The 20,038-nt window shown below is 47.3% G+C and overlaps 1 protein-coding gene across 1 annotated transcript in view; it reads right to left on the reverse strand.

Annotated features, from left to right (window-relative positions):
* Window positions 1–20,038, reverse strand: part of GBA2 (glucosylceramidase beta 2) — a 69,105-nt gene that overhangs the window by 21,270 nt on the left and 27,797 nt on the right. Inside the window, exon 7 of the mRNA XM_037901891.2 lies at window positions 94–247. Coding sequence (XP_037757819.1) covers window positions 94–247 — 154 coding nt within the window. The remainder of the gene's footprint in view (window positions 1–93; window positions 248–20,038) is intronic.

Genomic DNA, 20,038 nt, shown 5'->3' on the forward strand with positions numbered 1-20,038 from the left:
GACGGCGGGAGAAGGCTGGGCACACGGCACACACAGCTCCGTCTGGTGGGTGGCAGCTGTGCCTGGAAGCACACAGGGGATCTGGCCACTTACCTGAGATGCAGCTTCTCCTTTGAGCCAAAGTGAATGCGCGGCATGTCCCAGGCCAGGGCCACTTCCAGCGTCCTGTGCCCCCGGGCCGGCACTGTGCAGCTGGCGCAAACAGCTGCTGCAGTCACCTCCCCCTTCTCCGTGAGGCTGCCCTTACCTGTCGGGTAGGAAAAGCAGACGGTGAGAAAGCTGGGACTCTCACCCCCCGAAAAGAGCATCCCAGGACCTGCCGCCAGCCCCACATTGTCCTGCAGGCTCAGGCAAGGAGCGAGGCTGGTCCAGACTCAGCACTTAGCCCCTCTGATAAACTGGGCAAAAGCACAAAGTGCAGAGAAACAATTTCTAAACACTTTCACTGATTGCTTCGTGGAACAGAAAGTTCTAGTGCCTACAAGGAAAGGCGAACCAGAGGTGACCTTGGCAATTACAGGTCGGTAAGCCTAACCTCAGCGCCAGGCAAACTAGTTGAAACTATAGTGAAAAAACTAAATCATCAGACACACAGATGAACATGATTTGTTGGGGAAGAGTCAACACAGCTTTTGAAAAAGGAATTCATGCCTCACCAATCTATTACTAGTCTCTGAGGGTGTCAACAAGCATGTGGACAAGGAGGATCCAGTGGATATAGTGTACTTGGACTTTCAGAAAGCCTTTGACAAGGTCCCTCACCAAAGGGTCTTAAGCAAAGGAAGCTGTCATGGGATAAGAGGGAAGGTGCTCTCATGGATTGGTAACTGGTTAAAAGATAGGAAACAAAGGGGAGGAATAAATGGTCAGTTTTCAGAACGGAGAGAGCTAAATAGTGGTGTCCCTCGGGGGTCTGTATTGGGACCAGGCCTATTCAACATACTCATAAATGATCTGGAAAAAGGGGTAAACAGTGAGGTGGCAAAATTTGCAGATGATACAAAATTGCTCAAAATAGTTAAGTCCCAGGCAGACTGCGAAGAGCTACAAAAGGGTCTCTTAAAACTGGGTGACTGGGCAACAAAATGGCAGATGAAATTTAATGTTGATAAATGCAAAATAATGCACATTGGAAAACATAATCCCAACTCTACATATAAAATGATGGGGTCTAAATTAGCTGTTACCAGTCAAGAAAGATCTTGGAGTCATTGTGGATAGTTCTCTGAAAACATCCACTCAACGTGCAGTGGCAGTCGAAAAAGCTAACCGAATATTGGGAATCATTAGGGGAAAAAAAGGAGAGAAAATATCATATTGCCTATATATAAATCAATGGCACACCCACACCCTGAACCCTGCGTGCAGTTCTGGTCGCCCCATCTCAGAAAAGATCTATTGGAATTGAAAAAGGTTCAGAAAAGGGCAACAAAAATGATGAGGGGTGGGGAACAGCTGCTGTATGAGGAGAGATTAATAAGACCGGGACTGTTCACCTTGGAAAAGAGACGGCTAAGGGGGGATATGCTAGAGGTCTATAAAATCATGACTGGTGTGGGGAAAGTGAACAGGGAAGTGTTATATAACAGGGTAAACAACATAAGAACCAGGGATCACCCAATGAAATGAACAGGCAGCAGGTTTAAAACAAACAGAAGGCAGTATTTCTTCCCACAATGTACAATCTGTGGAACCCCTTGCCAGAGGATGTTGTGAAGGCCAAGACTATAACAGGGTTCAAAAAAGAACTAGATAAGTTCATGGAGGATAGATCCATCAATGGCTATGAGCCAGGATGGGCAGGGATGGTGTCCCTCGCCTCTGTCTGCCAGATGCTGGGAATGGGTGACAGGGGATGGGTCACTTGATGATTCCCTGTTCTGTTCATTCCCTCTGGGGCACCTGGCATTGGCCACTGTCGGTAGACAGGAGACTGGGCTAGATGGACCTTTGATCTGACCCTTTATGGACGTTCTTATGTTATGTTCTTTGTACCAGCCACTGTTGGCAGACCGGATACGGGGCTAGATGGATCACTGGTCTGACCCAGTGTGGCCATTCTTGACTTTGTCTTAAGTAGCACACAGGAGCCAATTCAAGAAGTGAGAGGAGCTGAGCCACTAAGCAACAGTGACCACAATCTAATTAGGCTCGGTGTGCTGGGGAGAGGGAAGCACCACAGTGACAGTCACACAGCGTTAGCGAAATGCTCCTTTCTAGAAGGGCCCTACCATTAAAAGCAGAGGAAGTACAGTCCTTCGTGGTGCCGCGGATGCTACAAAAACCCAGCAGCAAAGGCTCCACAGACAGGCGCCCTGCTGACCGAACGGGGACCCGGCACGGAGCACATGGCCACAGCTAATGGCAGGGCTGAGAGGCTATTTGAGCCAAGAGAAACCCTTCAAAATTGGAACTCTGCCCCAGTGTGGCAATAAACGGGAGCAGGAGTTACAGCAGGGCCGTGCCAGAGGTCAACGCAGATTTGAAGACGCAGTCACTAACGGTGATAAGATGGAGGTTACTGACTCGTAACTGGCGTTCTCCACATCGTCTGCACGCTCCCGCTGCTCGGCCTGCACAGGCCAGACGCTGGAACCTTCCCGGAGCACCACCACAGTGCTCCTGCACCCCCGCGCCTCCTCCCCACGGGCAAGATTACAGAATGGACGTGGTCGCTCCCTGCCCCTCAGCTCCGTCCCCGGCCTCTGCAGTACTGAGACCCCAGAGGAGGAGGGAGGGGGGCACCTTCTCATTTCCCCTGGGCACTTGCCAGCTGATTTCAGCTGCTGCTTCCATTGGTACCCAGTCGATGGGGCAGAATCTAGGTACACCTCTACCTTGATATAACGCGGCCCAACGTAACACGAATTCGGATAGAACGCGGTAAAGCAGCGCTCCGGGGGGGCGGGGCTGTGCGCTCCAGTGGATCAAAGCCAGTTCGCTATAACGCGGTCTCACCTACCACGCAGTAAGATTTTTTGGCTCCCGAGGACAGCGTTATATTGGGGTAGAGGTGGATATTTCCAGAGTTCATTAAAATCAGTGACACTTCCATCATACCAGATCTTGGGGGTGCATTGCAAGCGACCCTCAATGCCGGCAAGGGGGCACCCACAGCTGTCCCTCTGGAGGGTGTTTTCTGTCCGGGCCCCCCGCAGCACAGACCTCAGAATACTTATGGAATACAAATTCTTCTGAACGTGCAGTCCTTGGTTGGGCTGTAATTCTAGGACCCCCCCATTCTGCGGTGGCCCCATTCTGAGCCCGGCATGGGGGTGACCTACGTTTCTGATATCAAGGAACCAGCAATTTCAGATAAATAACCACCTTCGGGACAGGTTTCTGGTCAAATGCTGGTACTGCAGTCTGGATATTCTAAAACCTGCCTCTGGGCAGGAGAGCTCTGCTCGCTCGAGGAGGGTCGGGCCTATGAAAGGAATGCTCTGAACAGGTGATGGAAGAGACTTGTTCACAAAAAGAACAGGAGTAGCTGTGGCACCTTAGAGACTAACAAATTTATTAGAGCATAAGCTTTCGTGGGCTACAGCCCACTTCATCGGATGCACAGGTATAGGGTGGTGTTTATGTGACCATCGCTTATTAGCACAGTAGTGTCCAGGAAACCTACTGACCGCTATTCCTACCTACATGCCTCCAGCTTCCATCCAGGACACACCACACGACCCATCGTCTGCAGCCAAGCTCTGCGATACAACCGCATTTGCTCCAACCCCTCAGACAGAGACAAACACCTACAGGATCTCTATCAAGCATTCTTACAACTACAATACCCACCTGCGGAAGTGAAGAAACAGATTGACAGAGCGAGAAGAGTACCCAGAAGTCACCTACTACAGGACAGGCCTAACAAAGAAAATAACAGAACGCCACTAGCCGTCACCTTCAGCCCCCAACTAAAACCCCTCCAACGCATTATCAAGGATCTACAACCTATCCTGAAAAATGACCCCTCACTCTCACAGATCTTGGGAGACAGACCAGTCCTCGCTTATAGACAGCCCCCAACCTGAAGCAAATACTCACCAGCAACCACACACCACACAACAGAGCCACTAACCCAGGAACCTATCCTTGCAACAAAGCCTGATGTCAACTCTGTCCACATATTTATTCAAGTGACGCCATCATAGGACCTAATCACATTAGCCATGCCATCAGGGGCTCGTTCACCTGCACATCTACCAATGTGATATATGCCATCATGCGCCAGCAATGCCCCTCTGCCATGTACATTGGCCAAACTGGACAGTCTCTACGCAAAAGAATAAATGGACACAAATCTGACATCAGGAGTCATAACATTCAAAAACCGGTAGGAGAACACTTCAACCTCTCTGTCCCCTCAGTAACAGATTTAAGGGTAGCAATTTTGCAACAGAAAAGCTTCAAAAACAGACTCCAAGGAGAAACTGCTGAGCTTGAATTAATATGCAAACTAGATACCATTAACTTGGGTTTGAATAGAGACTGGGAGTGGCTCAGTCATTACACATATTGAATCTATATCCCCATGTTAAGTATCCTCGCACCTTCTTGTCAACTGTCTAAATGGGCCAGCTTGATTATCACTACAAAAGTTTTTTTCTCCTGCTGATAATAGCTCATCTTAACTAATTAGCCTCTCACAGTTTGCATGGCAACTTCCAACTTATCCGTATGTATGTATCTATCTATCTTACTATATGTTCCATTCTAGGCATCCAATGAAGTGAGCTGTAGCTCACGAAAGCTTATGCTCAAATAAATTGGTTAGTCTCTAAGGTACCACAAGTCCTCCTGTTCTTTTTGCAGATACAGACTAACATGGCTGCTACTCTGAAACTTGTTCACAGTTATTAACAGACTTACATTGTGAAACAGGCCTATAGCAGACATCCCTTACAAAACTTCCTTGGCTGGTGTCTTCAGAAGCCAATTGCTCAAAAGCAGGTAAACAAAAACTCCCTGATGTCTTAGAAAAGCCACTACCACGGACAAGCATCTTGTTAAGACTCTAGGCACCACTGAAAGCCCAAAGGGTAGAACCTGGTATTGGAAGTGACCTTGTCCAATGGCAAACTGCAGGTATTTGCAACGTTTTGGTCTCCTCACACGATGAAAACACATGTCTTTTAGATCAAGGGCTGCAAACCAACCTTGACTTGAAAGTGAGGGGATGAGAGATGCCAGGATTACCATCAGAAATGGAACTTTCTGATGCATGCATTAAGCTTCCTTAGGTCCAATATCTGATGGAGTTCTCCACCCTTCTTCAGTATAGGGAAACATCTTGAATAAAACCCGATTCTCGTACTATCTGCGAACCTCCTCTATTGCCCCTACACTTCAAGAAGGGACTGAATTTCCACTCTTATCATACGTTTCAGAGTGGTAGCCATGTTAGTCTGTATCAGCAAAAAGAACAAGGAGTACTTGTGACACCTTAGAGACTAACAAATTTATCTGGGCATAAGCTTTCGTGGACTAAAACCCACCTCATCAGATGCATGGAGCGGAAAATACAGTAGGAAGATATATATATATATACACACACACACACAGAGAACATGAAAAGATGGGGGTTGCCTTACCAACTCTAAGGAGACAAATCAATTAAAGTGAGCTATTATCAGCAGGAGGGAAAATCACTTTTATAGTGGTAATCAGGATGGCCCATTTCATACAGTTGACAAGAAGATGAGAGTAACAGTAGGGGGGGAAATAGTTTTTAGTTTGCGTAATGACCCATTCACTCACAGAATCATAAAATATCAGGGTTGGAAGGGACCTCAGGAGGGCATCTAGTCCAACCCCCTGCTCAAAGCAGGACCAATCCCCAACTAAATCATCCCAGCCAGGGCTTTGTCAAGCCTGACCTTAAAAATATCTAAGGAAGGAAATTCCACCACCTCCCTAGGTAACGCATTCCAGTGCTTCACCACCCTCCTAGTAAAAAAGTTTTTCCTAATATCCAACCTAAACCTCCCCCACTGCAACTTGAGACCATTACTCCTTGTTCTGTCATCTGCTACCACTGAGAACAGTCTAGATCCATTCTCTTTGGAACCCCCTTTCAGATAGTTGAAAGCAGCTATCAAATCCCCCCTCATTCTTCCCTTCTGCAGACTAAACAATCCCAGTTCCCTCAGTCTCTCCTCATAAGTCATGTGTTCCAGTCCCCTAATCATTTTTGTTGCCCTCCGCTGGATGCTTTCCAATTTTTCCACATCCTTCTTGTAGTGTGGGGCCCAAAACAGGACACAGTACTCCAGATGAGGCCTCACCAATGTCGAATAGAGGGGAACGATCACGTCCTTCGATCTGCTGGCAATGCCCCTATTTATACATCCCAAAATGCCATTGGCCTTCCTGGCAACAAGGGCACGCTGTTGACTCATATCCAGCTTCTCGTCCACTGTAACCCCTAGGTCCTTTTCTGCAGAGCTGCTGCCGAGCCATTCGGTCCCTATTCTGTAGCAGTGCATGGGATTCTTCCATCCTAAGTGCAGGACTCTGCACTTGCCCTTGTTGAACCTCATCAGATTTCTTTTGGCCCAGTCCTCTAATTTGTCTAGGGCCCTCTGTATCCTATCCCCACCCTCCAGCATATCTACCTCTCCTCCCAGTTTAGTGTCATCTGCAAACTTGCTGAGGGTGCAATCCACACCATCCTCCAGATCATTAATGAAGATATTGAACAAAACCGGCCCCAGGACCGACCCTTGGAGCACTCCACTTGATACCAGCTGCCAACTAGACATGGAGCCATTGATCACTACCCGTCGAGCCCGACAATCTAGCCAACTTTCTATCCACCTTATAGTCCATTCATCCAGCCCATACTTCTTTAACTTGCTGGCAAGAATACTGTGGGAGACTGTGTCAAAAGCTTTGCTAAATTCAAGGAACAACACGTCCACTACTTTCCCCTCATCCACAGAACGAGTTATCTCATCATAGAAGGCAATTAGATTAGTCAGGCATGACCTTCCCTTGGTGAATCCATGCTGACTGTTCCGGATCACTTTCCTCTCGTCTAAGTGCTTCAGAATTGATTCCTTGAGGACCTGCTCCATGATTTTTCCAGGGACTGAGGTGAGGCTGACTGGCCTGTAGTTCCCAGGATCCTCCTTCTTCCCTTTTTGAAAGATGGGCACTACTTTAGCCTTTTTCCAATCTTCCGGGACTTCCCCGGATCGCCATGAGTTTTCAAAGACAATGGCCAATGGCTCTGCAATCACATCTGCCAACTCCTTTAGCACTCTCGGATGCAGTGCATCCGGCCCCATGGACTTGTGCTCGTCCAGCTTTTCTAAATAGTCCCGAACCACTTCTTTCTCCACAGAGGGCTGGTCACCTGCTTCCCATGCTGTGCTGCCCAGTGCAGTAGTCTGGGAGCTGACCTTGTTCGTGAAGACACAGGCAAAAAAAGCATTGAGTACATTAGCTTTTTCCACATCCTCTGCCACTAGGTTGCCTCCCTCATTCAGTAAGGGGCCCACACTTTCCTTGACTTTCTTCTTGTTGCTAATATACCTGAAGAAACCCTTCTTGTTACTCTTAGCATCTCTTGCTAGCTGCAACTCCAGGTGTGATTTGGCCTTCCTGATTTCACTCCTGAATCCCCGAGCAATATTTTTATACTCATATCTGGTCATTTGTCCAATCTTCCACTTCTTGTAAGCTTCTTTTTTGTGTTTAAGATCAGCAAGGATTTCACTGTTAAGCCATTCTGGCTGCCTGCCATATTTACTATTCTTTCTACACATCGGGATGGTTTGTCCCTGTAATCTCAATAAGGATTCTTTAAAATACAGCCAGCTCTCCTGGACTCCTTTCCCCCTCATGTTATTCTCCCAGGGGATCCTGCCCATCAGTTCCCTGAGGGAGTCAAAGTCTGCTTTTCTGAAGTCCAGGGTATTCTGCTGCTCTCCTTTCTTTCCTGTATCAGGATCCTGAACTCGACCATCGCATGGTCACTGCCTCCCAGGTTCCCATCCACTTTTGCTTCCCCTAATTCTTCCTGGTTTGTGAGCAGCAGGTCAAGAAGAGCTCTGCCCCTAGCTGGTTCCTCCAGCACTTGCCATCAGGAAATTGTCCCCAACACTTTCCAAAAACTTCCTGGATTGTCTGTGCACCACTGTATTGCTCTCCCAGCAGATATCAGGGTGATTGAAGTCTCCCATGAGAACCAAGGCCTGCGATCTAGTAACTTCCATGAGTTGCCGGAAGAAAGCCTCGTCCACCTCATCCCCCTTGTCCGGTGGTCTATAGCAGACTCCCACCACGACATCACCCGTGTTACTCACACTTCTAAACTTAATCCAGAGACTCTCAGGTTTTTCTGCAGGTTCATACCGGAGCTCTGAGCAGTCATACTGCTCCCTTACATACAGTGCAACTCCCCCACCTTTTCTGCTCTGCCTGTCCTTCCTGAACAGTTTATATCCACCCATGACAGTACTCCAGTCATGGGAGTTAACCCACCAAGTCTCTGTTACTCCAATCACATCATAATTCCTTGACTGTGCCAGGACTTCCAGTTCTCCCTGCTTGTTTCCCAGGCTTTTTGCATTTGTGTATAGGCACTTGAGATAACTCGCTGATCGTCCCTCTTTCTCAGTATGAGGCAGGAGCCCTCCTCTCTCGCGCACTCCTGATCGTGCTTCCTCCCAGTATCCCACTTCCCCACTTACCTCAGGGCTTTGGTCTCCCTCCCCCGGTGAACCTAGTTTAAAGCCCTCCTCACTAGGTTAGCCAGCCTGCTTGCGAAGATGCTCTTCCCTCTCTTTGTCTTTATTCAGGCCTAATTTGATGGTGTCCAGTTTGCAAATTAATTCCAGTTCTGCAGTTTCTCATTGGAGTCTGTTTTTGAAGTTTTTTGGTTGAAGAATTGCGATTTTTAGGTCTGCAATTGAGTGTCCAGGGAGGTTGAAGTGTTTCCCAACTGGTTTTTGAATGTTATAATTCTTGACGTCTGATTTGTGTCTATTTAGTCTTTTGCATAGAGACTGTACGGTTTGGCCAATGTACATGGCAGACGGGCATATATCACATTGGTAGATGTGCAGGTGAACGAGCCTCTGATAGTGTGGCTGATGTGATTTGGCCCTGTGATGGTGTCCCCTGAATAGATATGTGGACAGAGTTGGCAACGGGCTTTGTTGGAAGGATAGTTCCTGGGTTAGTGGTTCTGTTGTGTGGTATGTGGTTGCCGGTGAGTATTTGCTTCAGGTTGGGGAGCTGTCTGTAAGCAAGGACTGGCCTGTCTCCCAAGATTTGTGAGAGTGTTGGGTCATCCTTCAGGATAGGTTGTAGATCCTTGATGATGCGTTGGAGAGGTTTTAGTTGGGGGTTGAAGGTGACGGCTAGTGGCGTTCTGTTATTTTCTTTGTTGGGCCTGTCCTGTAGTAGGTGACTTCTGGGTACTCTTCTGGCTCTGTCCATCTGTTTCTTCACTTCGGCAGGTGGGTATTGTAGTTGATAGAGATCCTGCAGGTGTTTGTCTCTGTCTGAGGGATTGGAGCAAATGTGGTTGTATCTTAGAGCTTGGCTGTAAACAATGGATCATGTGATGTGGTCTGGATGGAAGCTGGAGGCACGTAGATAAGTATGGCTGTCAGTAGGTTTCCGGTATAGGGTGGTGTTTATGTGACCATCGCTTATTAGAACTATAGTGTCCAGGAAGTGGATCTCTTGTGTGGACTGGTTCAGGCTGAGGTTGATGGTGGGATGGAAATTGTTGAAATCCTGGTGCAATTCCTCAAGGGCTTCTTTTCCGTGGGTTCAGATGATGAAGATGTCATCAATATAGCGCAAGTAGAGTAGGGGCATTAGGGGATGAGAGCTGAGGAAGCGTTGTTCTAAGTCAGCCATAAAAATGTTGGCATACTGTGGGGCCATGCGGGTACCCATAGCAGTGCTGCTGACTTGAAGATATAAATCGTCCCCAAATGTGAAATAGTAGCTTTCATCTATCTATATATCTTCCTACTGTATTTTCCACTTCATTCATCTGATGAAGTGGGTTTTAGCCCACGAAAGCTTATGCCCACATAAATTTGTTAATCTCTAAGGTTCCGCAAGCACTCCTCGTTCTTTATTCTTATCATAGTCTCACGGGAGGAGTCCTTGAGGAGAGAAAGGTGGGGAGGGATGATGCTGGATAGAGGGAGGGCTCTGAATTGAATAGTAAAACCTTTTTCTGTAATTTCTAAAGCCCACTATTGTCCGACCCATGCATGGAGGACGTGAGAAAGCTCACATTCAAAAAGGGGAAGTACAGTTGTATCATTGACTGGTTGGCAGATCTCAATCCTCACTTCTCAGATTTCTTAGAGAAGAGGAAATTGCAGAATGACTCGATGCCATGAATAGTTTAAAGACTTTCTCTGTTGCTGCTGAGAAGTTGTAGGGTTTGTTGTTGTTGGTATCCTTGTCATCTTTGGGTGTAGTTTGTGATGTATCTAAAAGTTGGTTCCTGAAAGACTAAAACAGACCTAATGATTTTGCTGTTGATCTTGTATCCTTTATCTTTCCTAAAACGTCATTAGTTTTGTCACTAAAAAGTCCATCTCCTTCACCTGGGGGATTTTCTATCTTAGGTATTGTCTCTGTCTGCGAAGAGCAACTGAAGATGCAACTGATCTTGCCACTGAGTCACAAACATCGAGTGAAGCTCTTAGCCCATGCTCTGCTACACACTGCCCTCCTGTATTAACACATTCACCTGTCTCTGTCAATCCTCCGGCAAAGACCTGGCCAAGACTTTTTTCCCCAAAAAGGAAATGGTAACGAGACACGACTGCTTGGTAGTTTGCCAGTTTCATATGAAGCGAGGCTGAATAACTTCCTTCCCAATGCATCCATTCTTCTACCACCCTCATCAGAAGTCACCGAGTGCGAAGGGCTCTCTCTTGTTCTGCATGTTGCTGCTGCCATTACTATCCGCTTTGAGGAGGGTGAGCAGGAACTCCTTACAAACCCTCACAGGGAAACCAACATCATTGACCAGCTTTCTTTGCGAGTGACTGACATGAGGCTGGGTCAGCCCACACAGCATTTGCTGGTTGCCACTAACCATCCAGAATAGAAAGACTTTTACCATTGAACTTGAACTTAGACTGATGGGACGCTTCGCCGAGAGAAACAGAGGGAAGCTGTAAGTCCGCACCATTCGATCTACAAGGGCTTGAAATTGCAATGGCTCTTCAGATGGAGGAGCAGCTGCAGTGTAGATGTACACAGTGCCAAAGGGAGCGTGCAGCATAGACATACCCCATGTGATGGATCTAACTATTGGTTCCTGAAAGACTAAAACAGACCTAATGATTCAATATCTTCATTAATGATCTGGAGGATGGCGTGGATTGCATCCTCAGCAAGTTTGCAGATGACACTAAACTGGGAGGAGAGGTAGATATGCTGGAGGGCAGGGATAGGATACAGAGGGACCTAGACAAATTAGAGGATTGGGCCAAAAGAAATCTGATGAGGTTCAACAAGGACAAGTGCAGAGTCCTGCACTTAGGACGGAAGAATCCCATGCACCGCTACAGACTAGGGACCGAATGGCTCGGCAGCAGTTCTGCAGAAAAGGACCTAGGGGTTACGGTGGACAAGAAGCTGGATAGGAGTCAACAGTGTGCCCTTGTTGCCAAGAAGGCTAACAAACAGTATAATATATATATATATATATATATATATATATATATATATATATATGTATATATATATATATATATATATATATATATATATATATATATATATATATAGTATATTAGGCTGTATTAGTAGGAGCATTGCCAGCAGATCGAGGGATGTGATCATTCCCCTCTATTCAGCATTGATGAGGCCACACCTGGAGTATTGCGTCCAGTTTTGGTCATTCCCCCCACCCACAAGAAGGATGCGGAAAAATTGGAAAGAGTCCAGCGGAGGGCAGCAAAAATTATTAGAGGACTGGAACACATGACTTATGAGGAGAGGCTGAGGGAACTGGGATTGTTTAGTCTGTGGAAGAGAAGAATGAGGGGGGATTTGATAGCTGCTTTCAACCACCTGAAAGGGGGTTCCAAAGAGGATGGCTCTAGACTGTTCTCAGTGGTAGCTGATGACAGGACAAGGAGTAACGGTCTCAAGTTGCCTTGGGGGAGGTTTAGGTTGAATATTAGGAATAACTTTTTCACTAGGAGGGTGGTGAAACACTGGAAGGCGTTACTACCTAGGGAGGTGGTGGAATCCCCTTCCTTAGAGGTTTTTAAGGTCAGGCTGACAAAGTCCTAGCTGGGATGATTTAGTTGGGGATTGGTCCTGCTTTGAGCAGGGGGTTGGACTAGATGACCTCCTGAGGTCTCTTCCAACCCTGATATTCTGAGCCTATATGTGAATAGTGTCCCTTGTTCTGCTGCAAGCCCTAAATAATATGAAATGCTTATCTACAATCAAAACCACATGAAGGACTGTAGCAAAGAGCCGTGGCCACCCCCTGATATTGACAGTGAGGGACAGCCAGGCACGCCTACACAGACATGTAGATTTGGAAGATAAGGGACTTTGTTGGTTTTCATTGTAAATAATTGTGGCACTCTAGAAGAAATAGGAATTGTATGACAAAGACGAAGGAATACTGAAAGATAAAATTGGGGAATAACTTTGAAAGGAGGACATTCTAACTAACAATGTGGGCTAATATGGAAATACAGTCCTTGAACTGAACCTAACATACAAAGCCTTGATAAGAAAAGCACTGAAGAAACGTGTTATACACCCATGCCATCTACTGGATACCCATGGAAGCAGCAGAGCAACAGCTGAAATCAGTTGGCAAGTGCCCAGGAGAAATGAGAAGGTGCCCCTCTAACAAACCCTGGAATCAGGGTATAGAAAACTGAGGTCACCATGTGGGACCCCCAGAGCTCAGAGAACCTGGAGACAGCCTCTCCCCTCATCCAGGGTCACAGGACCAAGAGGTGAATGAACCTGCAAAGCAGCTGCAAAATGGACACTCAGATCAACCATGTGGAGAGGTTCCAGGGTTAATGGTGTGACATTCTATACCCCAACTGTTTATCTTTACCAGTGAGTTTGCCTGAGGTGTCTGGTGAACCTGCTCGGGTTGGCAAAGGCCGGTGTATGTCCACTTTCCATTGATGACGTGGTGAACCAATTAATAAACGTGCACAGCTCGTCTTGAGCAGTGCAAGACGGTCTATTCCTGGGGTACAGTGCTGGGAGCTGGGGGGATTTGGCTGGTGCCTCCCTGTGTGATTCGCGAGTGGCTCTGGGAGCCTTCATGCGATCTCGCTGGGTGTGGGGCTCCACATGCGGCTGTGCTGAGTGATCACAGCGCCGGGAGGGGATGCTGCTGGTCACTAGCAAGGCATTGTGAGAGACAGCCCAGGCTGGAGAGAGTTCAGGGGGAACAGGGGTCCCACGGTCCCAGGCTGCAACCCAGGGATCCTGTCACAAATGGGAGAAGAAGGGGTCAGATTTCATTCCAAAGCTTGTATTTCCCCTGCTGTTCTTTAATATCAATGGCTGTGGGTTCTCTTGGTGAGTCTATGCTCTGTAGTGAGACCTCACATCACTGTAGTTTAGATGTCACCTAATGCTGAGGCATGCCCTCCTGTGCAAGTCCAAGCAAACTGAGTTCTGAACTATAGCTTTAAGCAATTGCTTGATACTGTAAACTGGTCCCAGCGGGAGCAATTCATTCCAACAGCAGAGGCCACACGCTTAGAAGTGTCTTAATCACAATGGCATCCTTACTCCTTGGACTAACACTGGAAGGGGATAGATGCATTCGGTGCCAAAAGCCCGATGATGGATAATCACCAGTAAATGTCCAAGCCATCTCGGTGACTTGCTTTGTTCTTTGATGTAGCTACTGAGCTCAACCCTTGTCTGTGACAGTTGCTTGCAAGACAGGATTGGTGCATTCACAGAGCCAGAAGTGTTCACCAGATCTCTAGTCTGACCTCCAACATATCCCAGGCCACTGGCCCCACCCAGCACCGCACACTAAACCCAACAACGGAAAGGAGACCAAAGTCTTGCAGCCCTCAGGAGACCGGGCTGTGACATGCCATGAGCAGAGGCCAGGAGGCGCCGAGAGGCACCATGCCTGAGGCCCCCACGAGACAGGGAACTGACGAAGTGAGATACTCCCAGATGATCCTGGCAAGTGACCTGTACCTACACACTGCAAAGGAAATAGAAACCCCCCACGGTCCCTGTGGTGACCAGCTAGACCATGAGCATGTGAGCAAGAACCAGCCAGCCAAGCCCCTGAGAGAGAGCGAGCGCTCGGTGCCACCTCAGAGCCCTGGCCTACCCACCTAGTGTCCCATCTCCAGCCATGACCATCCCTGATGCTTCAGAGGAAGAAGGGGGAAAATGCACAAAACCAAAAAAAAATCCACCTACGTACATGGGGTGGGGAATTCCTTCCTGACCCCTGCAGGCGACATACAGAAGCTCTATGTGACGTTACTGACATGAACTGTGACCATATTGATCATTGTTGCAACCAAGGTCCTATAGTTGCACCAAACCTTGTATGAAGGAGGTCACGTGAGGTGTTTGTGACAAGGTTATGATCTGCGGGTTATGATTATGCTATCTGGATGCACGTATCATTTTTGTATTTAAAGTTATGAGTATTGGCTCTATACCTGTTTCCAATGTTGGCTCCTGGGGTAACGCCCATGAAGTAATCAGCCAGATCTGCCATGTAAGATATCTGCAAAAATGTTACAATTTGCTAGATATGATAATCTTGTTTGTATCACCTTTGTGTTATGAGTTATAGATATGTATGTATGTCTGTATTTCAAACTTGTGCTATGCTTCTGGGTGACACCCCCAGACGGTTTGGTGTCAGCACCGCCTAGCCTGCTTGATGGCCCATTAAGAACCATCAGCTATACAACTGACCCACTGAGAGAAGGCAGACACGCCTTGTGACTCAGCAAGGTATGCAGGGGCCTGCCTATGGCGAGGACTCTAAGGGCTTAGCTACACTTGCAAGTTAGAGCACATTAAATCAGCCCTGGGCACCCTAACTCTTGAGGTGTCCACACTGACAAGGCACTCAGAGCGCCTGGACTCGGCAGCTGGAGCGCTCCTGGTAATTCACCTCCACGAGAAGCATAACGCTTGCTGCGCCCCGGCTGAAACGCCCAGGTGTCAGTGTGGACGATGTGTTCCATTACTGCGCTGTGACTGGCCTCCGGAAACGTCCCATAATCCCCTGAAGTCAAGTGGCGACTCTGGTCATTGTTTTGAACTCGGCTGCAGGCACGTGGATATCCCCTTTCAAAGCTCTGTTTCTGACAGCCGGCTGCTTATCTGCTCTGGGACACAAAGCAAACCATTACTGTGGAATGCTGCTGCCGCCGAGACGGGTGGGTGTGTGTGTGTGTGTGTAGGGGTCTGATGCTCTCTGAACTTACAAGAAGTATGCTGACACACTCTGCCCCCCAAAGCACAGTCTCTCCCCCCACATACACACTCCATGTCACACTCCACCCCCCCCACTTGAAAAGCACACTGCAGCCGCTTGCATGCTGGGATAGCTACCACAATGCACTGCTCTCTGTGGCGTTGCAAGAGCTGCTAATGTTGCCATGCCAGCGCGCTTGCAGCTGACAGTGTAAACACACGGCAGCGCTGTGACGGTGCGCTCCATATAATGTTATGAAAACATGCTAATGAGTGTGAATATGATGTAACTGGAATATGCTTCATGCAAAAGATCTCTTGTAAGGTATCATTACAAAGCTTCTAATCTACGGAGCGTGGTCATCCTATTTGTATAAATGTATCATTTTTATATCTGAAGTTATGAGCAGTGGCTCTTTGCTTGTATTTAAAGTGTTTGCTGTAGAAAGAACCTAAGGCAAATTTGATCAACATAGCGTGAGGGGGGTTATTCAAGTAAATGGACCTTGATAGACGCCAGTCCACATCTGACCCTTCCTGGGAACGTTCCTGTAGAGAACTGAGTCATGCATGGACATGTGACTTGCCCACGTGACTCCCAAACTCCATCTTGTAGAGGGGATTCTACACCCGGGGGAGGGGTTTCCACCCACAAGAAAGAAACTATATAAAGTCCTGGGAGACCCTTCCATTTTGTCTTCAGGTGGCACAAAAGATAGCCTCTCCAGCCCCAAAGAGATGCCTGAAAGAAACTGAAACAAAGAACAGTAACTAGAGGGGTGTGAGTGATTGCTGGACCCAGACTAGGAGGAAGTCCAGTCTGTAAAAGAAGCTTATTGGAACATCTCTGAGAGTGAGATTTCATCTGTTATCACTTTCTTACTGTATTAGGCTTAGACTTGTGTGTTTTATTTTACTTTGCTTGGTCATTCACTTTGTTCTGTCTGTTATCACTTGGAACCACTTAAATCCTACTTTTTGTATTTAATAAAATCACTTTTTACTTATTAATTAACCCAGAGTAAGTATTAATACCTGGGGGGCCAAACAGCTGTGCATCTCTCTCTATCAGTGTTATAGAGGGCGAACAGTTTATGAGTTTACCCTGTTTAAGCCTTATACAGGGTAAAATGGATTTATTTGGGGTTTGGATCCCATTGGGAACTGGGCATCTGAGTGTTGGAGACAGGAGCACTTCTTAAGCTGTTTTCAGTTAAGCCTGCAAATTTTGGGGGACGTGGTTCAGACGTGGATCTGTGTTTGTAGCAGGCGAGTGTGTCTGACACAACCAGGCAAGGGTTCCGGAGTCCCAGGCTGTCAGGGAAAACGGGCTCAGAGGTAGTCCCAGCACATCAGGTGGCAGTTCCCAAGGGGGTTTCTGTGACCCAACCCATCACAGTGGCGTAGTTGAGCAGGATCTGTGCACAGCTGATTGCTTTAAGTTACTAGTAGTGATTTTAAGTGAGTTTTGGGTGGTGGCTGGAGATCAGACAAAGGGGTTACCAGTTTGTTATTTTCTGTTTGCTTATTTCGGGTAAGGAAAGTAGCGACAGAAAAGGAAGCAAAATAAGTAAGAGTGAAATTCAGAAGCAGCTAGAACTGCACAAGTTGCAAACTGCCCAGGAAGGCTGAACACTGGGCGCTGGGAAAGTCTCTTAACTAAGAAGCCCCTGAGCTGAGTGGATCTCAGTTTCAGCGAACTGCAGAGAGGTGTGGCCCAACCTCTAGCTCTGTGCTGAAGCTGACTGGAGTGTCTAACCCAGCAAGACAGGAGTGGAGGGGTGCCTGTTCTGGCAGGAAGGGGTTCTCTGTGGTATCCCAACTCACTGAGTGACAGTCTCAAGGGAAGACAAATAGAAATTGATGCACAATGTGCCCGGGAAAAGTCCGCCCACCAGCAAACCCTGGACTTAAAAGACAAAGAAATTGAGACCCAGAAGCATGGAATGGCTGTAATGGAGTGGAAGAGATGCACAGAAACATGTATCCTGGAGGTAGAAGTTGGGGTCCTGGTGACCGCTGTGGTGGGGACAGACCCCAAGGACTCTGTTGCTGGAAGCAAGCCCAAGCTGAGTGAAAGGGGGGGGATTCTGCTGGCCAGTGAAGGGTCTGTCATAGTTGGCAGCTATGAGCCCACAGCCGGACCAGGGTCACCTTCCCTTTTGGGGGACACAAGAGTGTCGGCCCCAAGGGGAGCCCAAAGAGGAATTTTAGGTATACTGCCTCCGCCATGGTCTGTGTCCCAGTCTCCGGCAGTAAGTCAGGAGGAGGGTGTGACGGTGCACTCCATCTGATGTTATGAAAACATGCTAATGAGTGTGAATGATGTAACTGGAATATGCTTCTTGCAAAAGATCTCTTGTAAGGTATCATTACAAAGCTTCTAATCTACTGAGTGTGGTCATCCCATTTGTATAAATGTATCATTCTTGTGTCTGAAACTAGAAATTTGAAATATAACTCTGAGGGCCTAGTTGTGCAAAGGGTGGGCCATTCACGGTGGCTTGGAATCTCGATGGCTCCCATCAACCAGGACAATTGACTGTGGATGGCTCTGTTTGCAGGCAGGCCTTCCTGTGAGTCAGGCCAGGAAGAATGGAGGCTTGGGGTCTCACAGGACATGTGACCGTGTCACCAGGTACTGGAATCCATCTTAAATCTGGGGCTTTTCCATTTAGAAGGGGGGGGGGGGACCCAAAGAGACAAAAGATTCCCGCCTTGTGCCAAAGAGAACAAAGGGGGCTGTAGTTATGAGAAATCCCCTAGCTACCACCTGAGCTGGAACAAGGACTGTACTGGGGGAAAGGATTGGGACCAGACTAGGAAGGCGTCCAGTCTGTGAAAAAAAGCCTATTGAAACATCTCTGAGGGTGAGATTTATCTGTATTCTATTTTCTTACTGTATCAGGCTTAGACTTGCGTGTTTTATTTTAGTTTGCTTCGTAATTCACTTTGTTCTGTCTGTTATTACTTGGAACCACTTAAATCCTACTTTTTATATTTAATAAAATCACGTTTTGCTTATTAATTAACCCAGAGTAAGTATTAATACCTGGGGGGGCAAACAGCTGCGCATACCTCTCTATCAGTGTTATAGAGGGCGAACAATTTATGAATTTACCCTGTATACGCCTTATACAGGGTAAAAACGGATTTATTTGGGGTTTGGATCCCATTGGAAACTGGGACACTTCTTAAGCTGTTTTCAGTTAAGCCTGCAGCTTTTGGGGGACGTGGTTCAGACCTGGGTCTGTGTTTGTAGCAGGCTGGCGTGTCTGGCTCAAACCAGGCAAGGGTTCCGGAGTCCCAAGCTGCCAGGGATAACGGGCTCAGAGGTAGTCCCAGCACATCAGGTGGCAGTCCCCAAGGGGGTTTCTTTGACCCAACCTGTCACAAGCGCTTTCCCTGCTGCTGTCTCCGAGGGCTGGTTTAACTCCCGGCGCTCTACATCTGGAAGTGTAGCCACGCCCTTAGGCTTCCAAGCCATGAGCTGGGCAGCTTGTGTTTGAAACAAAGGAAGCACAGGCCGCATGGCAAGAGACTATAAAAGGCAGCTGCATCTTCTTCATTTGGTCTTCAATCCTGCTTGTGACGTCTGGAGGAACCTTGCTACAGACTGAAGCTCTGAATGACCCATCCAAGCTGGGATGTTTGTACTCCAGAGACTTGACTGGTTTAAATCAGCAGAAATCCCATCAAGCCTGAAACAAGCCTGAACTAAGAACTTTGCAATTTTTGTATTTATTTGATTCCATTTAATCAATTCTAGCTCTCATCTATATTTCTTTCTTTTTATGAATAAACCTTTAGATTTTAGATTCTAAAGGATTGGCAACAGTGTGATTTGTGGGTAAGATCTGATTTGTATATTGACTTGGGTCTAGGGCTTGGTCCTTTGGGATCGAGGGAACCTTTTTTCTTTTACTGGGGTATTGGTTTTCATAACCATTCATCCCCATAAGGAGCAGGGCTGGTGGTGATACTGGGAAACTGGAGTGTCTGAGGGAATTGCTGTATGATTTCTGGTTAGCCAGTGGGGCGAGACCGAAGTTCTCTCTGTTTGGCTGGTTTGGTGCCTTAGTAGTAAAGGACTCCCAGCCTTGGGCTGTGACTGCCCGGCTCTGAGCAATTTGTCCTGAATTGATACTCTCAGAAGTGTCCCGCCAAAGGCCGCTTTGTTACACCCTGAAGCATGAACTTTAGAGACATAAAACATAAATCGGAAAGGACTCCCAGGGCTGTCAAACTCTGCCCTGTTATCCCAATGCTTTACCTCATTTTTCAGTTAAGATAATAAGGAACATGGGCATGATGGCTGATGGAAAGGAGTGTATAGAAATAGAAATTACCACATCTGAACTGGAAGAAAAAATCAAAGAACTTAATGTGCTGTAATCAGGGGGGCCAGATAATTTTCATCCCAGAATACTGAAAGAGGTGGCTTATGAGGGTGCTTATTCAGTAGCAAGGATTTTTAATAAATCTGTCTATTTGGCATTAGCACTGTATGCCTGGAGAATAGCTAACACTGTACCTATAATTAAAGAGAAAAAAGTGATCTGGGTAATTGTAGAGGTCTGACCTCAGCACT

This window comes from Chelonia mydas, chromosome 5, assembly GCF_015237465.2.
Source record: "Chelonia mydas isolate rCheMyd1 chromosome 5, rCheMyd1.pri.v2, whole genome shotgun sequence".
In the NCBI taxonomy this organism is placed as follows: Eukaryota; Metazoa; Chordata; order Testudines; family Cheloniidae; genus Chelonia; species Chelonia mydas.